Source organism: Vulpes lagopus, chromosome 23, assembly GCF_018345385.1.
Source record: "Vulpes lagopus strain Blue_001 chromosome 23, ASM1834538v1, whole genome shotgun sequence".
Taxonomy (NCBI): Eukaryota; Metazoa; Chordata; class Mammalia; order Carnivora; family Canidae; genus Vulpes; species Vulpes lagopus.
In genome coordinates, this window is record NC_054846.1 from 61,348,549 (window position 1) to 61,366,669 (window position 18,121).

Genomic DNA, 18,121 nt, shown 5'->3' on the forward strand with positions numbered 1-18,121 from the left:
TTATTTGATTTATCCTTAATAAGCTTTTTCCAGAGCTGTCGAGGGATTTATTCGGGATAAATATGAGAAGAAGAAATACATGGACCGAAGTTTGGACATCAATGCCTTTAGGGTTGGTTATAAATCTTTCAAGCTTTGCTCAAAATTTGCTTTACATCAAGCCAGGGAAGAATTTGAGAAGTGCTACCAAAATACTCCAAAAACATTAAAAAAAAAAAAAAGTAGAAAGAAAGCCAGTTATTGAATCAAGACTACAAGATATCATGGAACAGACTTTCATGTCAGGGATGGAGAGGGCAAACCATCAGTGAGTTCTTTGCCTTGGTCTGTATTTAGGTTTAGTGATTCCCAGTTCCAAATTATTTCTTCAAATGGACACATTGGCCATACTAGATCAAACAGTAATATGTGTGTATGTATATGTATAAATGTGTGTGTATATATGTATTTTTATCTGTAAATGAAGTCTACAAAATTAACTAAATCATCAGAGTTTTCTTCAGTTTGACCAGCATATATTTCCAGTGTGTTGATGGACTAATTGCCAATGGGACCCTATTCCTGAGAAGGGTTTTAAAAGGGGACTACCACTTTCCATCCTAGGCATGTGGTTAGAATCTGAAATACAGAGTCTGGTAACTAGGACAAGTATAATATACAGGAGGAAATACAAATTATTCCTGGAAGAAGAAAAGGTGCCTGGCTAATGACAACTAAAGAGTCGCCAATATAACGACCTAAATAAAATAATGCTGAGAATCTTTAATAAGATTCTACAGTAAATTTGCTTAGGAATAATTGACTATTTCTTTAGCTACAGAAGTACAGAGAGTATAGGATTCTCCAGTTCTAGCAAGTCTTATCTACCTACCTACCTACCTACTACCTATTTATCTATCAATCATTATCTTGTTTTGTATTTTAACAGAGGATATACAGGCCTCTAAGTCCTTCCAGGTAACTTAAAGTCAAACTAATTGGAATCTGCTCCAGATTGATCTTTAGGCTGTGAAAAGGGGCATCAACTGGTAGGTGAGTTTCAATGTAGGCAAGTAAGTGCAAGGTAGTACATTTAGTTAGGTAAAGATAATTCCTTCTCAACTTAGTGTGAAGGACTCTTACTTCATAGTCATCCAGAAAAGGGACGTGGAATTTGTCATAACTGTTCTGTGAAATAATCAACCCAGTGTACAGCCACAGCTTGGATGGCATCATCAGAAAAGTTTGGAACCAAAGCACACACATTTCCTTTGATTTGTAGAAAACTGTGATCTGTTTGCTTAGCTTTTGTTCATTGTACCAAAAGATATGAAATCACAACGAGGTCAGAAAAGAGTATCTGAGATAATCCAAAAGATGATGGAGGAGGAAGGAGTTGCCAAATGAAGATAGTGTACATTCATAATTATGTTGCAGGTGTACTGTACCCATGTAAACAGCCTGTTCTACTCACTGCATATTTTCACTTAGGAAAGAAATAGCTCCTGTTTACCAAAAAGCTTTTCCAAGAATTTTTTATTTGGTGTACTTAGTTTCTAAAAATATTCTTGTGAAGATTTATATGCCAAGAATTAATATTTGCTAAGTGAAGACAGTTAATATCAAATTGAAAAAAAGTGGCTCTGTTAATTAGAGTATTATTTTTAAATGGACAGTAAAGCGTTTTTAACTTCAAGAAATAAAGTGTTCTGTATTAAAGCATTACATCATGTATGAAAAAGACATAGCCACATGTGTTCTTTGTGATTATAATATTATATTACAGATAACATGAAAATTAAAGTGGAAAATCCATGCCTACCTTTATAATCTTTACCAGTGATTATCACTTTGGTGTATTCCCTCTTTTTTGTAGTTACTTTTAGGAGGCATAATTATATAGTTATAACTATTATTTTCATTCAATTTAGCATATCCTGTATTTTTATGTTACTTATGTAGCATTCATAACTTTAATTTTTTATTTTTTTATTTATTCATGAGAGAGAGAGACAGAGGCAGAGGCAGAGGCAGAGGGAGAAGCAGGCTCCATGCAGGGAGCCTGATGCGGGACTTGATCCTGGGTCTCCAGGATCAGGCCCTGGGCTGAAGGCAGGTGCTGAACCGCTGAGCCACCCAGGCTGCCCTTCATTATAACTTTGAATTGTTGCATCCTCCAGTGAGTAACTAGATCACAATATATTTTACCATTCTCCTTCTGTGGAGGAGACAGTATAGAAGACAAGAAAGGTTGTTTAAATTTTTCTTCAGCATAAATAATTCTGGGATGAACTTCTTGGTGCATAGGTTATATTTCCACATTTTGGATTATTTTTTAAAGATTCATTACAAGTTATAGTATTATCTAGGTCAAAGGGCTTCATTATTTGTCTCTTCCTATTTTTGCCAGTATACTTTCTGGAGGTTGTACTGTTTATACTGTCTTCTCAACATTATATAAGAGTGCTAGTTTTACTCCATCCCGATCAACATTAGGTATTATTGAGATTTTTCTTTCCTCAAAAAAGTATTTTATGTTTCACTTTTTCATCATTGGCAAGACTGAACATCTTTTTGAATGCACTTCGTTTTATATGCCTGTGTTTTTAAGTTTACTCAGTGTTTCTGTTTTGCATTTAGATGTTTATTTGATGTTAAAAACGAGACCAGTAGCATTATAGTCTGTGACAGTATTATGAAACTGCCTCTGGAAGTAACAAAAACTGAGAGAGACTTTCTCATCTTTTATTTTTGATGTGCTTTTTAAAAAAATTTTATTCAGACAACTCATTTAGGACACTCTAGAAGGGATACTTTAATCCTTTTACTCTTTTTTTTGGGGGGGAGGCTTATTTCCTTAATTTTTGTTTTCCTGATCTTTAAGCTTGAAATTATAGTTTCTGATATTAAAAAAAGGCGATGAAGATTGAGAGAATTTATGATTGAATTTAAAATCACAAAGGATGTATGTCAAGTAAGATGAACATGAATTTATTTACTGGTGTACCAAGATGAGGGAGGACCCCTCAAAGCATGAGCAAGTTTAACTTAGGGTCACATAGGGGCAGCAAACTGGTGAAACATTTTTAACTTCTGTAGGTAGCCTGGGCTCACATTTCAGGAGTCATAGGTAAGTCAGACAGAACGAGGAGATACTAAATGATATGTGAAAGATGCCTCTTAAAGCATTGAGGCTAATGTGGAAGAGGTAGTTCTGATGCCCCATACAAAGACACCCCCGAGTTTGTCAGACTCCTTAATAAGATTCAAAAATAATTTTTTGTGTCCTTTTTGCACATTTGGAATTATAATTTGTTACCATGGGGCCTGTGTGTTCTTTGTCTTATTTTGTTGAATCATTATAGAAAGAAAAAGATGACAAGTGGAAAAGAGGAAGTGAACCAGCTCCAGAGAAAAAAATGGAACCTGTTGTTTTTGAGAAAGTTAAAATGGTAAGTGGGAAAGTTCTTGCACTGGGTGGATGGCCTCAGGTGTGTTTATATGTGGAAGGATGGGGTAGCAGGCCTCCTGGTTGGGTGGGGTGGGGTCGATAGCCTATTGCACCATTTTACCTGGGGCCAAAGGGTTCCACTGCTGCCATTTCTCATGCTTTCCCATTACCTTGTTGTTGCCCAGTCTGCTCTGTGACACTTCTCTTTGGGACCAGTTGGGAGTTTGGGAACTGTATTTGTCCTGTCTGAGCAAGAGGCACATTCCATGCCATAATGTGGTGACTGTGTGATACCTCCTGAGCAGATGTTACCTGCATCGTTCTCTCGTTAGGCCCTCTTTACCTCATTTTCCTGTTACAGTTAAGAACAGTCCAGAAGCCTGGCCATACTAACCCATTTTAATCCTTCTTGTATTCTTACTATGTCATATTGAAGTAGACACCTTTCTTTTTTCACAGGACATTGTGACTGTAGTAGTAGATACTCTTAAGAGCTTGCAATCTTGGGAGAGAGGACTTTTTACTATTTGCTTAAGGAAGAGTCTTTTATTATTCTGAATCACACTGTCTGCAGAACACAGTAATTAATGATACTGGCAGAATGAATTAGGTAATCTTTAAATCGATCTCCCTTTTGGTATTAAAGGCTTTCTAATCACTGGGAGATTTGTTGGCTCTTGGCTCTTGTACCATCAGACACTTACCTTTATTCTTGGCTTTTCCTGGGACCAAAACCTGCTATTTTTGTTGGATCTTTTGATCTGTGGTTGCCTTGGTTTCAGAAAGCCAAACAAGCACAGATGATTTCTTTTTCACTTTAGGTTTGGTTTATGCACTTTTGTTTCCTGACTTGATTCTTTTACATGACACTTCCTGAATTTTCTTTCTTTGGTAGTAACTCCTTGAATAATAGTGGCCAGACCACAAGAACACCTGTGTCCTTACAGTGACAAAGGAAAAAAATGTTCAAAAACACCTGCTTATTTCTTTCTTTAACATATTTTCACCTTAGCCACAGAAAAAAGAAGATCCACAGCTACCTCGGAAAAGCTCCCCGAAATCCTCAGCACCTGTCATGGATTTGTTGGGCCTTGGTAAGAGTTAGATGTTTCCACTCCAATAATCTTACAAATTATGATGAATTCCCTGTCACCCTGGGAAGATAGGTACTGTTGGGATTCTTTAGTTTGTTTCTTCATCGTTAAGATTGTTCTCTTACGTTTTTCCTGTTGTTTTACATCTGAGCAGTTAGTCTAAGAAGTGTTTACACTTTTCAGAGCAATAGTGTAGTGGTTAAGAGCATGCCTTTGGAGTTAGAGTGCCATCTGTGCCATCTCTGCCACTTAGTGTCTGTGTGACCCTGGGTAGTTAACTCAACCTCTGAACATTGCTTTCCTAATCTGTGTAGTAAGGATGATAAGCATCTCTACTTCAAAAATGTTTTGGGGAGGATTAAATGAGATAGTTCCTCTCAAGCTCTTAGCCCCTTGCCTGGCACGAACTAAGCATTCAGTAAATGTTAGCAAGTTTCACTAAACCAGCAGCCATGAGCCATGCCCCCATCCCTCTCATTTTTTCAGGTGCAGCCTGTCTCTGAGATGACCTATTACATTGTGGTTATTTTTCTTCAACTTTTGAAACCCTGAACTAGTGGTTCTGCCCTTGTCAGAAATAGAACCTTTTCTTTACCTTTCACAGATCTCATGGCTGTACTTTAGGTTCAGTGCATTTCTGCTGATTTAGGTCACTAGCTATTTAGACTTATGATTTCCATACCTTTCGTTTATCTCTGAAAAAGAGATAAAAGCTACACAGCTGTACCCCTCAAATAGCCAGCCAGCCCCTTTGGTATGGGGCTAATACAGCTTCCAGGCCTGGTTTCTGCTGCCCTGTCCCTGATAGCTGGCCACCATACTTCTCCAGCATGCTCCTGGGAAGGTGAGATGCCCCATCCAAGCTAAATGGTTGCAGAAGCCTAGATTTCCAAGTCCCTGATGGAACATAGAGGCTTTTTCTTCTTTGTGTCTAGAATAGGTGGAAGGCATAGGCTTAATGAGCAGTGCTACAGTTGAGCTTTGTTCTCTCTCTCCAGATGCTCCTGTGTCCTGCTCCATTGCAAATAGTAAGACCAGCAATACCCTAGAGAAGGATTTAGATCTTTTGGCTTCTGTTCCATCCCCCTCTTCAGTTTCCAGAAAGGTGAGTCATGTGGGCTCCTTAGAATTAAAGAGCATTCTAAAAAGGATAATTTTGATAGTATGGAAGCAAGTCATACTTCCTTGGTGGAATTGGACTTTGGTTTTCTTAATTCTTCCCTTCACCCTGCATCATCTCTGTTACAACCTAGGATTGCTATTCATTCCATTTTGTCTCCCACCCAAAAAAAGTGGATCATTTGACTGGGCTTTTGTTGAAGATGTGTCCCATTGTAAAGGCTGATATTTTAGGTTAGCTCCTCAGCATGAGGGTTACTGCCAGAGAATTTGTAGATGTGAAAGACTTGAAACTGTTAATGGCTACCATTCGTGGAATACCTGCTTATGAACAGGCACAGCACTAGGTGATTTTGCATATCAGTTTGCATATTTCTTTTATAACTTAAAATATTTACCACAGCCCTGAAAAATGGGTGTTTTATAGATGAGGAAACATTAATTCAGAAAAATTATATGACTAGCCTCTTGTTATGCAACTAGTAAATGGCTGCATGGGGATCTAAACTCAGTTCTCTGTGGGTGCATCATTTGTAGGTTGTTTTTGTTTGTTTTTCACTTAATCACATTGTTTGTAGAACAAAGAATTGTACCAGAGCTTAACTGTCTAGTATTTTCAGATATTTGTGTGGTAGAAATAACAGGAAGCTATTAACTTGCCCATGAATTCTTATTGGAGATGTTAGAAGCAGCAGAGAAAGGGGGTGGTCCTTACCGAGACCTCTGTGAGGACCATTCCAATTCTACTCTCTCTTCCTGCCCTCTTTGCCCTCAGGTTGTAGGTTCCATGCCAACTGCAGGGAGTGCCGGCTCTGTTCCTGAAAACCTGAACCTGTTTCCAGAGCCAGGGAGCAAATCAGAAGAAACAGGCAAGAAACAGCTCTCTAAAGACTCCATCCTTTCACTGTATGGATCCCAGACACCTCAGATGCCTGCCCAAGGTAGATTTCATGGGGATGGTGGCATTGTGTCAGATAGAAACATGAGGACTAAAAAAAAAAAAAAAAAGAAACATGAGGACTTACATACAGGAATTATTTGTTGTAATGGGGGCAGTTGCTTTGGGGGCCAGGACATTATTCTCCAAACAGGCCTGAATGTGATATTTCTTGTGAAGCTACAAAGTGTCAGTGGATAGATATTAATGTAACTCAGAGCCATACTTTTGTGGGGTCTGGTGTCACACCTCTGTGAAGTCTGACTCAAGAACTGGACCTGGAGCCTGAAAGGAAAGTGGCTAGGTCAGTAGCCCACTGGTAAGCCATTGCAAGTCTTGTAGGGAATCTGTCGGTTTTGCTGTGTAGAAGAGCATTCTGGGTTGAGTAGAAATGCTACTTAGAAATTTAGCTGGAAAGGAGTAGCCAGTGAGGGTTTAGACGGACACTTTCCTCTTAAATAATTCTCTATTTATGTTTTCTTGGCAGCAATGTTCATGGCTCCAGCTCAGATGGCCTATCCCACGGCCTATCCCAGCTTCCCTGGGGTCACACCTCCTAACAGCATAATGGGGAGCATGATGCCCCCACCAGTAGGCATGGTAGCTCAGCCAGGAGCTTCTGGGATGGTTGCCCCCATGGCCATGCCTGCAGGCTATATGGGTGGCATGCAGGCTTCAATGATGGGTGTGCCAAATGGAATGATGACCACCCAGCAGGCTGGCTACATGGCAGGCATGGCAGCTGTTCCCCAGACCATGTATGGGGTTCAGCCAGCTCAGCAGCTGCAGTGGAACCTTACTCAGGTAAGCTACCCCATTTTACTTGGGACAAGAGTTTTGAGCCTTCCTCAGGGCTGTCTCACCTCATCTTTCCCTTATCCTTTGAACCCTTACAGTGTAAATGTGATAATGCAGACATTCTTAGATTTGCTACCCCACCCCACCCCACCTTTTCTTTTCTTTTCTTTCTTTCTTTTTCTTTTTTTTTTTTTTTTTTGGGTAGAAGATCTACCTAATGTCAAACTTTCTGAGGAGTTCTGGGTTACTATGTAGAATGAGGGTAATTGCCTCAATCTAAATTTCTTCACACAATCCTCAAAAACAAAAGCAACTTATATAGGTAAATAAGGAATTCAAATAAAGGCCCTCATAACTACGACTGCCACATCTAGGAGGCATAATACTGCAAACTTCAAATTACATGGCAGTAAACACCCAAATCCAGCAGAGCCAGCATCAGAGAAACTACGTAGAAAGAGGAGAGGGAGCAGGGGGCTGAAGGTGACAGAGCGTAGACAAAATCACCCCCTGGAAAGACCTACCTTGACCAGAAGCATGATGAGAAGAGGTCTGAGACTTGGCAATTAGAACTCTGGTTATGTGGAGAATTGAAAATGAGGAGCTTGAAATATGTAGGATTAAAGATGATAGCTCTGGAAAAAGCTTTGCTTCTGGGGTCATGTGAGTGACTTAGGATCTTCAGCAGGCTCCACACCCAGCAATATGGAGCCTGATGTAGGGTTTGATCTCAAGATCCTGAGATCATGACCTGAGCCAAAACGCAGAGTTGGATGCTTAACTGACTGAGCCACCCAGGAGCGTCCTATGGGGATGACTTAGAAGGAAGAGGTGCTCTGGGGGGACCTGATGATGAAAGGAAAGTAAGAAATGAGAAGTGGAAACGGGAATCACAAAATGAGAAGATAAACCATCCTCGTCCCTCCTTCCATATAATCATATTATTATACCAACAGAAGAGGGCGCTCTTGAACCAAGAAATCTAGTAAACCTCCCCAAACCCTCACACCTTCTATTATTCCTTATTCAGAAAAATAAGGCACTACAAAATATACAGAAAGCGGTGGGTGACATTTATATAGAACTGCTATGAGAAGAAAATAGAAAATGAAAATCAAACCAGGGATCCCTGGGTGGCTCAGCGGTTTAGCACCTACCTTTGGCCCAGGGCGCGATCCTGGAGTCCTGGGATCGAGTCCCACATCGGGCTCCCGGCATGGAGCCTGCTTCTCCCTCCTACTGTGTCTCTGCCCCCGCCCCCCCTCTATGTCTATCATAAATAAATAAATAAATAAATAAATAAATAAATAAATAAATAAATAAATCTTAAAAAAAATCAAACCATATTAAGAAATGAAAATTCTCACCACCCCCCAAACAGCCATGAGCAGAAGAAAACTGTTATACAAACCACCAACCTGAATGAAATGTCCTTTAACACTTGAAGACAAAACAGCTTCAATCAGAAATTTAAAAACTTAGAACCAAAATGGACAAAAAACTGGAAGTTATGAAATGAAACTTTACTGAATTCAGGAAAGAAATTGAAAAAAGACACAACTGTCTTAGAAATGTCTGAATTACAAATTAGCCAGAAGAGAATAGATTCAACTGAAAATATATTTGGCATTGAAGAAATGTTTGACACAGGTCAGAGAATGGAAACTAAATATAGGAAGCAGGAAAATAAATCCAAGTGAAGGTAATACAGAAATTAAGCAAAGAAGGCCTAACATAAATATATTTGGAGACTCTCCAAGAAAAACCAAATAGTAGAGCAGAATTAATATATTTAAATCTATAACACAAGAAAACTTCCTATAAATAAAAGACTTGAATATAATATTGAAAGAGTCCATTGAGTATGTATGGAGGGTTGACCCAGAATGGTAAATTCTAACATACATTCCAGGAAACTTTTAAACTTTATGGAACAAGAAAAATTCTCAGAGCTCTAACCATCTCCTTACCTCCCAAACCCCCAGGTCTGCCATTTTTATTATTTATTATTTATTAAAGATTTTGTTTATTCATGAAAGACAGAAAGAGAGAGGCAGAGACAGAGGGAGAAGCAAGCCCCCTGTGGGGAGCCCAATGCAGGACTTGATCCTAGGACCCCAGGATCACGACTGGAGTCAAAGGCTCAACCACTGAGCCACCCAGGAGCCCCTCTGCTACTTTTAAAGAAAAAAGAACACCCAGATTGATATTGGACTATTTTTTTTTTGGACATTGGACTTTTAACAGCAACATAAAACATAGCAATGGGAGTAGTATTTTCAAGATACTCATGTACATGTGAGACAAGTATAGCCAGACAAGCTATCTTTCAAGGATTGAGGCTATTTTAAAAAATATTAAATATGCAAGAAATCAGAGAATATCATACTTATGTCTTTCTTGTGGAATGTACCAGAACTTAAGCTACATCCATTTAAGAGATGACTGAGGACATTTTGGCAAAAGAACTGATGGTGACTAAATGAGAATCTAAAGGTAATAACAAGGATAGAAAAAATATATGTTGTGCATATATTTTTTAGAACAAACAAACAATGATAACAAGAGAAGATAAAAAAGGGAGAAGGTAAGAAGGATGAGGTAGGATAAATTGATTATTGTACAAGAAATAGGTGGAAGTTAAATGATGTAATAAGCTGACATACCAAATGGTAGAAGCTTGAGGACAGGATAAAGGAAACTAAAGACAGAAATTATTAGTATAAAGGTATCCACTAGAAGAAAAAACAAAATTTTATAGATACCTAAGGAATATTTTACAATAAAATGGAATACATAGACTATGAAGTATAACAAATACAATAAACACAGTAAAAATGTAACGTGATAGAACTAAGAACAAACATATCAGTCATAGGTAGCAGTCATAGGAGCTTTCCTATGAAAAGAAAAAGATATTTAAATTGACTCACAAAGCAATGCCTAATTTTAAACTACATACAAACAAAGCCAGCTGAAACAAAGTGATTCAAAAGTCTGAAAACAGGGACGCCTAGGTGGCGCAGAGGTTAAGTGTCTGCCTTCGGCTCAGGGCGTGATCCTGGGGTCTCGGGATCAGTCCCACATTGGGCTCCCTGCATGGAGCCTGCTTCTCCCTCTGCCTGTGTCTCTGCCTCTTTCTCTGTGTCTCTTATGAATAATAAATAAAATCTTTAAAAAAAAAAGAAATGGACAAAGAGGTATTATTGGAATGGCTTATGTGTGTGCCCACACGTGTGCATGTCTTTCTCAGGCTTGGGTGACAATGTTCACCTGCTGTATGAAAACTATTTTCATGTTTTCCTTTCTCTATAGTCTGGAATGATTTATATAGTATTGGTCTTTGGAGATTGAGTGGAATTCTTATGTGCAATTGTATGAGCCTTGTGCTTTTTTTGTGTAGTAATTCTTTGATTGCATTCTCTCTTTGTTCTATGAAAGACAGCTTTGGAAAACTTTGTTTACGTAGATTAGCTAATTCATCTAGGGTTTCAGATTCATTTATCAAAGGTTAAGCCAAGCAAGCAGTCTATCTCATGATTTTTTTTAAAGTTTCTTGTTTCAGTGGTTATTTTTCCCTTGTCATGTCTTATTTTGTATGTTTGTGCTCTCCTCCCTCCTTGTCCATTCTTTCAACTAGGTTAACTAGTGATCTATTCTTTTAAAACAAACAAAAAATATATATACATATATACCACAGGATTTTGTTTTATTTATTCTATATTTTTGGTTTGTTTTTGTCCTCAATTTCTGGTTTATCTTTATTATTTCCTTCTGGATGCTGCCTTTTGACTTACTTTGATCTTTTTCTAGCTTTCATAGTTGGGATTTTAATTCACTTATTTTCAGTCCTCCATGTTTATATGTATAAGTAATGAAGTGCTATAAAACTGATGAGAACATGTCAAAATGACCCATGGGCCAACTTCTGGAGGCTCCCATTGTCCAAATATGGGACAATTTGAACATCAAAAGGAATGACACTGATGGATTATAACACCAAAGGAAAAAAAAATCCATGAGTCCATAGCGATATATTTTTTGAAATGAGTGTGGGAGAGAGGGAGGGAAAGCCTTCTTTACAGAAGAATGGCAACTAGTAATTGTAGAAAGAACAGGATATTCACATATTCTTGTAGAAGTACCCTTTAGATTAATTACTAATTACAGTGAAAAAGCCCACAGTGGATACTACCCTAGCCAAGTGCTCAAACATAAGATTACCAACAATGGGACAAATGAACATCATGTGCTTCCTGGTATCTTGTACTAAGGACACAATATCACTGCCTAAAATGTTTAACTTGGATCCAATCATGAGAAAATATGAGGTAAATCCAAATTGAAAGATTTTCTCCAAAATAACTGGCCTGGATTCCAAAAACAATGTCAGGAAAGAAAAAGTGGGGGAATTGCTCTATATTAAATTTAGGAGACAAAAGGGATATGAAAATGAAATGTAACCTATATTAGAATATTGTATTCATGTTAAATTTCTTGTATTGTGATTTTAGGAAAGTACTCTTTCCTACGAGATGCCCCCTGCCTTACTAAGAAGTGAAATGTCAGGATACCTGCAGTTTTCCATGCTCACCAAACATTTACACATACATGTGTATGAAGATCCCACACAAGATACATAAATCTCAGAGAGAAAATGGGGCAAGGTGTTAACAACTGAGAATTTAAAGAAGGATATATGGGTTTCATTCTATTGTTCTTTCAACTTTTCTATAAGCTTGAGGTTTTCTCTAAAGAAGTTGGTGGGATTGAAAAATAGACCTTCTCCTCAAGAAAGAGAACTTACACAGAAAGGTACCGGGCTTGGGAGATTTAAGGCATTTTTCTTGATAAATAGTTTCCTTTGTTCACTGCCAGAGGCCAGGCTTTCAGTCTCATTCATAGAGGCCCTGACCCCACCCAGACCTTATTCCACTGATTCTTTTCTCCCAGCAACTTCCCCTCTCACACACTGAAGACCCATTGGTCTTTTTTTTTTTTTTTTCTTTTTTTGCCTGCCTTTGTTCATTCTGAACAGCCCAGTGTCTTTTTCCTTTTCTCTCCGCTTGAGCGTGCACGAGCACTTTCACTGGCCCTGACAGTAATAACTCTGCTGGAGATAAGACAGGAGCGCTGCCATGGGGGCTCATCTGTGTACTCTCAGGGCTGGCAAGTTAACAATAGGCCCCTTCTTTTTAGGATGAGAGACCAGAAAAGAAGAGAATAACGTCTCATGCTGCTTTTATGTTGACTAGCTCCAGGACTCCTTTCCCTCCCTGAGCATTAGTCTCTGTCAACATCTCCTTTCTGAGAAGTCCTTCATTTATTTACGTGGTCTGGAGCCCTCAAAATGATCTATTATTAAGGTTCAGGGCAGATCTGTGCCATAACAGTTCCCCATTGTCCTGTTGTTCTCCCCCTCCCCACAGACAGGAGGATTCCTACCCTGCTTTTTTTGCAGTAATTGGCTGCGTGCCCACAGCCTGGTCTGAAAGTCTCCTCTCTCCCTTTCAGATGACCCAGCAGATGGCTGGGATGAACTTCTGTGGAGCCCATGGCATGCTGAGCTATGGACAGTCGATGAACGGCGGAAATGGACAGGCAGCGAATCAGACTCTCAGCCCTCAGATGTGGAAATAAAAACAAAACACCTGTATGGCTCCCACTCACCTCAGCCCCCTCTCTCCCAGTTTTCCTCCTTCCCCAACTCCCCCATCCCATTCCCTTTCCTACCTCTCTGTTTGGTTTAGAAATTGCTCAATCTGTTGCCTGGGGTTTGGCATTCTGCCCAGCCCAGCCACTTCCTGGACACGCAGACCTCTCTGTTGCTTTATGTTGTACATGTCTCCTAGCCATCCCGACTCTCTGCAGCCTCAACCCCAGTCCTCTCCTGGCACCAGCACCTTAGGAATTGTTGGCAGAAGGCACTTACACTGTGGGAGAAAGGTGCACACCTTTGAGTACTTTTCCTTTAGGTTAAACCTCCTGTCAGACTCTCAGAAAGGTCTGGAGGTGTGGTTCTTTTAGGCAAAGTGGGGAAGCTTTAGAGGTACTTCTGTATGTGTTGCTAAGCTATTTCTACATGTTTAAATTTTTGGTTGAAGAGGGAGACGTCATGCTCCCATAATTATGGAAATGAAGAAAGTACTGAAATCATATTAAATATACCTTGGGTTTTAGATCAGGTTGGCCCTAGCCCTGGGCCGAGGCAAACCCTCTCCTGTGAGGATGAGCAAAAATATTCTCCTTGCCCTGACTTGCTTTCTGGACCTGAGGCTTCAGGACTTGTCGCTTCAGTTAGCCTTTATTAGCACCAAAGACTTTATGAAGGTCCCATACAAGAACACACACCCTGCCCCACCTCCATCCTCCCTGCAGTGGAATCTGGCTCTATGGCTGGAGGACCAGCCCCTCCAGTGGGAATGCAGAGCTTAACGTGTGTACTGCTTGTGCGCGTGTGCGTGTGTGTATGTGTATTTCACCTCCCACTCTTTCCCCATCTGCTCTGAGTGTTTTTGTTTTTGTTTTAGGTTTACACAGAGAGGAGTTAATTTATCAACAGCCTAAAACTGTTACAATTTTTTCTTATAGTTTTTAAAAAAACTGTAATCTCATGGATAGCTCCCGTCCTCCTCCTCCCTCTCCCAGTCTGCCAATCACTCTTTCATGCCTATGTATCCCAGGCTGCTGTTTCCCCACCTTCTGCAGGTATATGAGGTGGAGAGCTTGGATAGCTTTCCTCTCACTCGTTGTTCACCCTACTTGAAAATTAAAACAAGAAAACTTTGCTTAAAAGATTTCACCTGTGGGAACCACAATTCCTGGTTGCCTTTCTCCTGTGTATGTGTATATTCCTTAATAAATATTGCAGGGAAGGACCCTTTGCTTGGCTGTTACTGTGTATCACTCATCGAGGATGAGTTGCACCTACGTTTTCTGCTTTCCAGGAACAGGTCCCCTACTCCCTGTATCTTAAAAAATTTTATACTGAAGATGCCAAGGACCAGACCCCGGCTCAGGCAGTCAGAAAGGGGACCTTTTATGTCCTTTGTCCAGTGGTGTCTGGAGTTGTGAGCTGAGGGAACTGTGGATATCTGCTCCTGCTAGAGCCACAGAACATTGAAACTTAAGTCCCATTTCTCCCCCACCAGATAGAGAAGCTGAGACCGGCCTCCCTTCATCCCCACCCCCCCTTTCCTTTGAGTGTACTTTTTAAATACTTCCAGAGGCAAATGAGAGGATAGCGTAGTGGTGAAGAAAGTAAGCTCTGGATCAGGCTGCCAGTATTTGTGTCCCCTCCCAGGCAAGCCACTGAACCTTTGGGTCTCAGTGTAAAATGGAGCTTATGGTCATATTGGAGGTAAAATGAAGCAATTCCTGTGGTACATTTTGCACAGTAGGGGATCCTTGGCATTCAAATGTTGATTATTATGTGCCAGACCTATGTTGGGCATTAATTCATTCAATGAATATTTAATAAGTGTTTTTACAATGTGCCAAACACTGTCATAGGCTCTGGAATAAAGCAATGAATCAATACTCCCCAATTTCATGGGATGGTGTGGTAGGAGAGACAAATAAACAAGTAAACTATTTAATTTCAGATACAAGATAGGACCGCTGAGATGGAGTAGTCAGGAAGTTAGTTACATTTGAACGGAAACCTGAATAAGCAGCCACTTGCATAGAGATCTGGAAAAAGAATGGAGCAAGTATACATGTCTGCATTGGAAATTGTTTGGCTGGAGGTGTCCATTTGGGAGTCATCAGAGTTATGGATGGTATGTAAAGCTGTGAGATCAGATGAAATGCCTAAGGAGAAAGGACAGAAGAGGATGGAGCCTTGGGGGCCCATCAGCTTTTAGAATTTGGGAAGAACAGATGAGGAAAAATTAATCTGACATAGTTCCTGCTCTCAAGAAACTCACAGTCTCACAGGGCAACAGACTTAGAATTGCTTATACAGTATATTATGGGAGCTTAGGGTCTCCTAGCACAGTCAGGGGAACTTCGCTAAAGATAAGGGTGTTAGAGCTGAGTCCTAAGGAAGAGGTAGGAGCTAACCCACAGGTTGGATGGGAGTGGGGAAAGGAGTATTCCAGACAGCACTATGTGAACAAAGACAAAGACATCTGCACGAGCATAACCCGTTTGGGGAAGCACAAGCAGTGCAATGTTTGTAAGGTCTGATGTGGAAGAGATGAGACTGAGGTATGGCCAAGCCAGGCCATGGGTGCTTCCCATACCCTAGGAGGGAGTTTGGCCTTAGTGTTACATATGGTGGAGTGACATCATCTGAGTTGAGTTTTAGGCAGCTCACTCTTGCATTGCTGAGGATGATGTGTTTGAGGGAATAAGACCAGACCTAGGGGACCAGAGAGATGGCAAAAGCTGGACTAGGGCCCTGGTAGGTGAGGGATAGGGGAGAATGGAGTGGCTCAGAGCAGCAGCTCATGAGCTGCTTATGAGGCATAGGAGATGCTAAAAGGTGTTCCACAAAAACCCTGAAATAAGTTTGGGAAAGACTGCATGTTCTATCACCTCTTGTGCATCTAGAATATAATATTCACATAGTAATGGCTCTGGAAAGTCCTGTGGTAAAGGCTTCAAAAAAATTAATAGACATGATTTAAAGCAGTTTTAGGTTTACAGCAAAATTGAGTAGAAAGTACAGAGAGTTCCCATATGCCCCCTGCTCCCTATTCCCACAGCCTCCTTCACTGTTGATCTTCATCCCATGCCACAGTGGTACAAACCCTCTGTGTTCTTCCTATTTATCCCTCCTTCTTCTCTAGACCCTGACAACCACTGATACATGCGCGCGCGCACACACACACACATACACATTTTTTTTTTTTTTTGCTGTCTCCATAGTTCTGCCTTTCTCTGAATGTCATAGTTGGAGTCACAGAACATGTAGCCATTTTCAGATCGACTTCTTTCACTTAGAAATATGCATTTAATATTTTTCCATGTCTCTTCATGGCTTGAGAGTTCATTTCTTTTTAGCACTGAAGAGTATTTCGTTGTCTGGATGTACCATAGTTTATCAATTACCAATAGACATCTTGGTTGCTTCCAAGTGTTGGCAATTATAAATAAAGTTGCTATAAACATCCAAGTGCAGGTTTTTGTGTGGACACAACTTTACCATTCATTGGGGTAAATATAATGATGAGTATGATCACTGGATATAAGAGTATGATTGCTTTTGTACGAAACTACCAAGCTCTTTTCCAAAGTGGCTGAACCATGTTGCATTCCCATCAGCAGTGAGTGAGAGTTCCCATTGCTCTGCATCCTCGCATTCGATGTTGTCAGTGTTTTCTTACTTTGGCCATTCTATTTTTTTTTAATTTATGATAGTCAGAGAGAGAGAGAGAGAGAGAGAGAGAGAAAGAGAGAGAGGCAGAGACACAGGCAGAGGGAGAAGCAGGCTCCATGTACCGGGAGGCTGACGTGGGATTCGATCCCGGGTCTCCAGGATCGCGCCCTGGGCCAAAGGCAGGCGCTAAACCGCTGCGCCACCCAGGGATCCCATTTTGGCCATTCTAAGAAGTGTGTAGTAGTATGTCATGGTTTTAACTTTCAATCTCCTAGTGACCTGATGTTGAACATATTTTCAGATGCTTACTTGACATCTGTATACCTTCTGTGGTGAGGTGTCTGTTCAGGTCTTGGCTTATTTTAAAAATTAGATTGTTTTCTTAGTGTTGAATTTTAAGGGTTATTTCTGTATTTTGGGTAACAGTCCAAAGAGTGTTTCTCAGAGTTGTGTTTTTTTTTTTTTTTTCTGAAGAGTTTCTCCCAAGCTATGGTTTGTCTTCTCATTCTCTTGAGTAAAGCCCTTTTTTCCCCATGGTTTTCTAGCATTTATTAAGACATATTTTTCCATGAAATCCATTTTTTTTCTGGAATACCTAACAATTACATAATACTATTTGGAAAAAAACAACCAGAAAAAAAATATTTTAGGAAGTAGAACAGGGATGAGATGTGGGATGGAGGGAGAGAAAGGAATCAAATCTCCCACGTTTCTAGCTTGTGTGAGAAGTTACAGGAGGAGAAGCTGGTTTTTACCTCACAAGGGAGGAATATAGAAAATTAGAAGTTTGGTTTTAAGCATGTTGAATTTGTAATGCCTATGATATATCTAGGTCTGACTGACCAGCTGGAAATGGATTTGAGTGTGAGGTTTGTTCAAGGAAGAAGCTAAGATGGAGAATTGAATTTCAGGATCAGCCCCATGGAGGTGATAATTGATGCCATAGGAGTGGAGGGGATCATATGGGATGGATTTTCAAAAAGATTTATCATTTATTTATTTATTTATTTATTATTTATTTATTTATTTATGATGGAAAGTGAGAGAGAGCAAGCACATGAACAGGGGCAGAGGGAGAGGGAGAAGCAGACTCTTCTGTTGAGCAGGGAGCTGGATGTGGAGCTCAATCCCAGGACCCTGGAATCATGACCTGAGCCAAAGGCAGACCTTAACCAACTGAGCCACCCAGGCACCCTAAGATAGATTTTTAAAATGAGAGCAGTGGGCTAGGCACAGAATCTTGGGGGAAATATTAATTCCTAATCAGGATTAAGGAGGAAAGGCCCAAGAAGGAGAGGAGGTGGTGTGAGAATGAGAAGTGTCAGAGAATTATGGAAAGCAAAACAAAACAAAAAAACTCCAAGAAAGTGCAGAGTCAAGGAACCCTAGGTATTAGAATGTCAAGAAGAAGGGATGAT

General features: G+C 40.1%; 1 protein-coding gene across 1 annotated transcript in view; it reads left to right on the forward strand.

The window, feature by feature from the left end:
• SMAP2 (small ArfGAP2) overlaps nt 1–14,256 on the forward strand; it is a 47,342-nt gene extending 33,086 nt beyond the window's left edge. Inside the window, exons 4-10 of the mRNA XM_041738623.1 lie at nt 34–112; nt 3,345–3,431; nt 4,443–4,524; nt 5,523–5,629; nt 6,419–6,584; nt 7,068–7,384; nt 12,893–14,256. Coding sequence (XP_041594557.1) covers nt 34–112; nt 3,345–3,431; nt 4,443–4,524; nt 5,523–5,629; nt 6,419–6,584; nt 7,068–7,384; nt 12,893–13,018 — 964 coding nt within the window. The 3' untranslated portion in view covers nt 13,019–14,256. The remainder of the gene's footprint in view (nt 1–33; nt 113–3,344; nt 3,432–4,442; nt 4,525–5,522; nt 5,630–6,418; nt 6,585–7,067; nt 7,385–12,892) is intronic.
• The last annotated feature ends 3,865 nt before the right edge of the window (nt 14,257–18,121 follow it).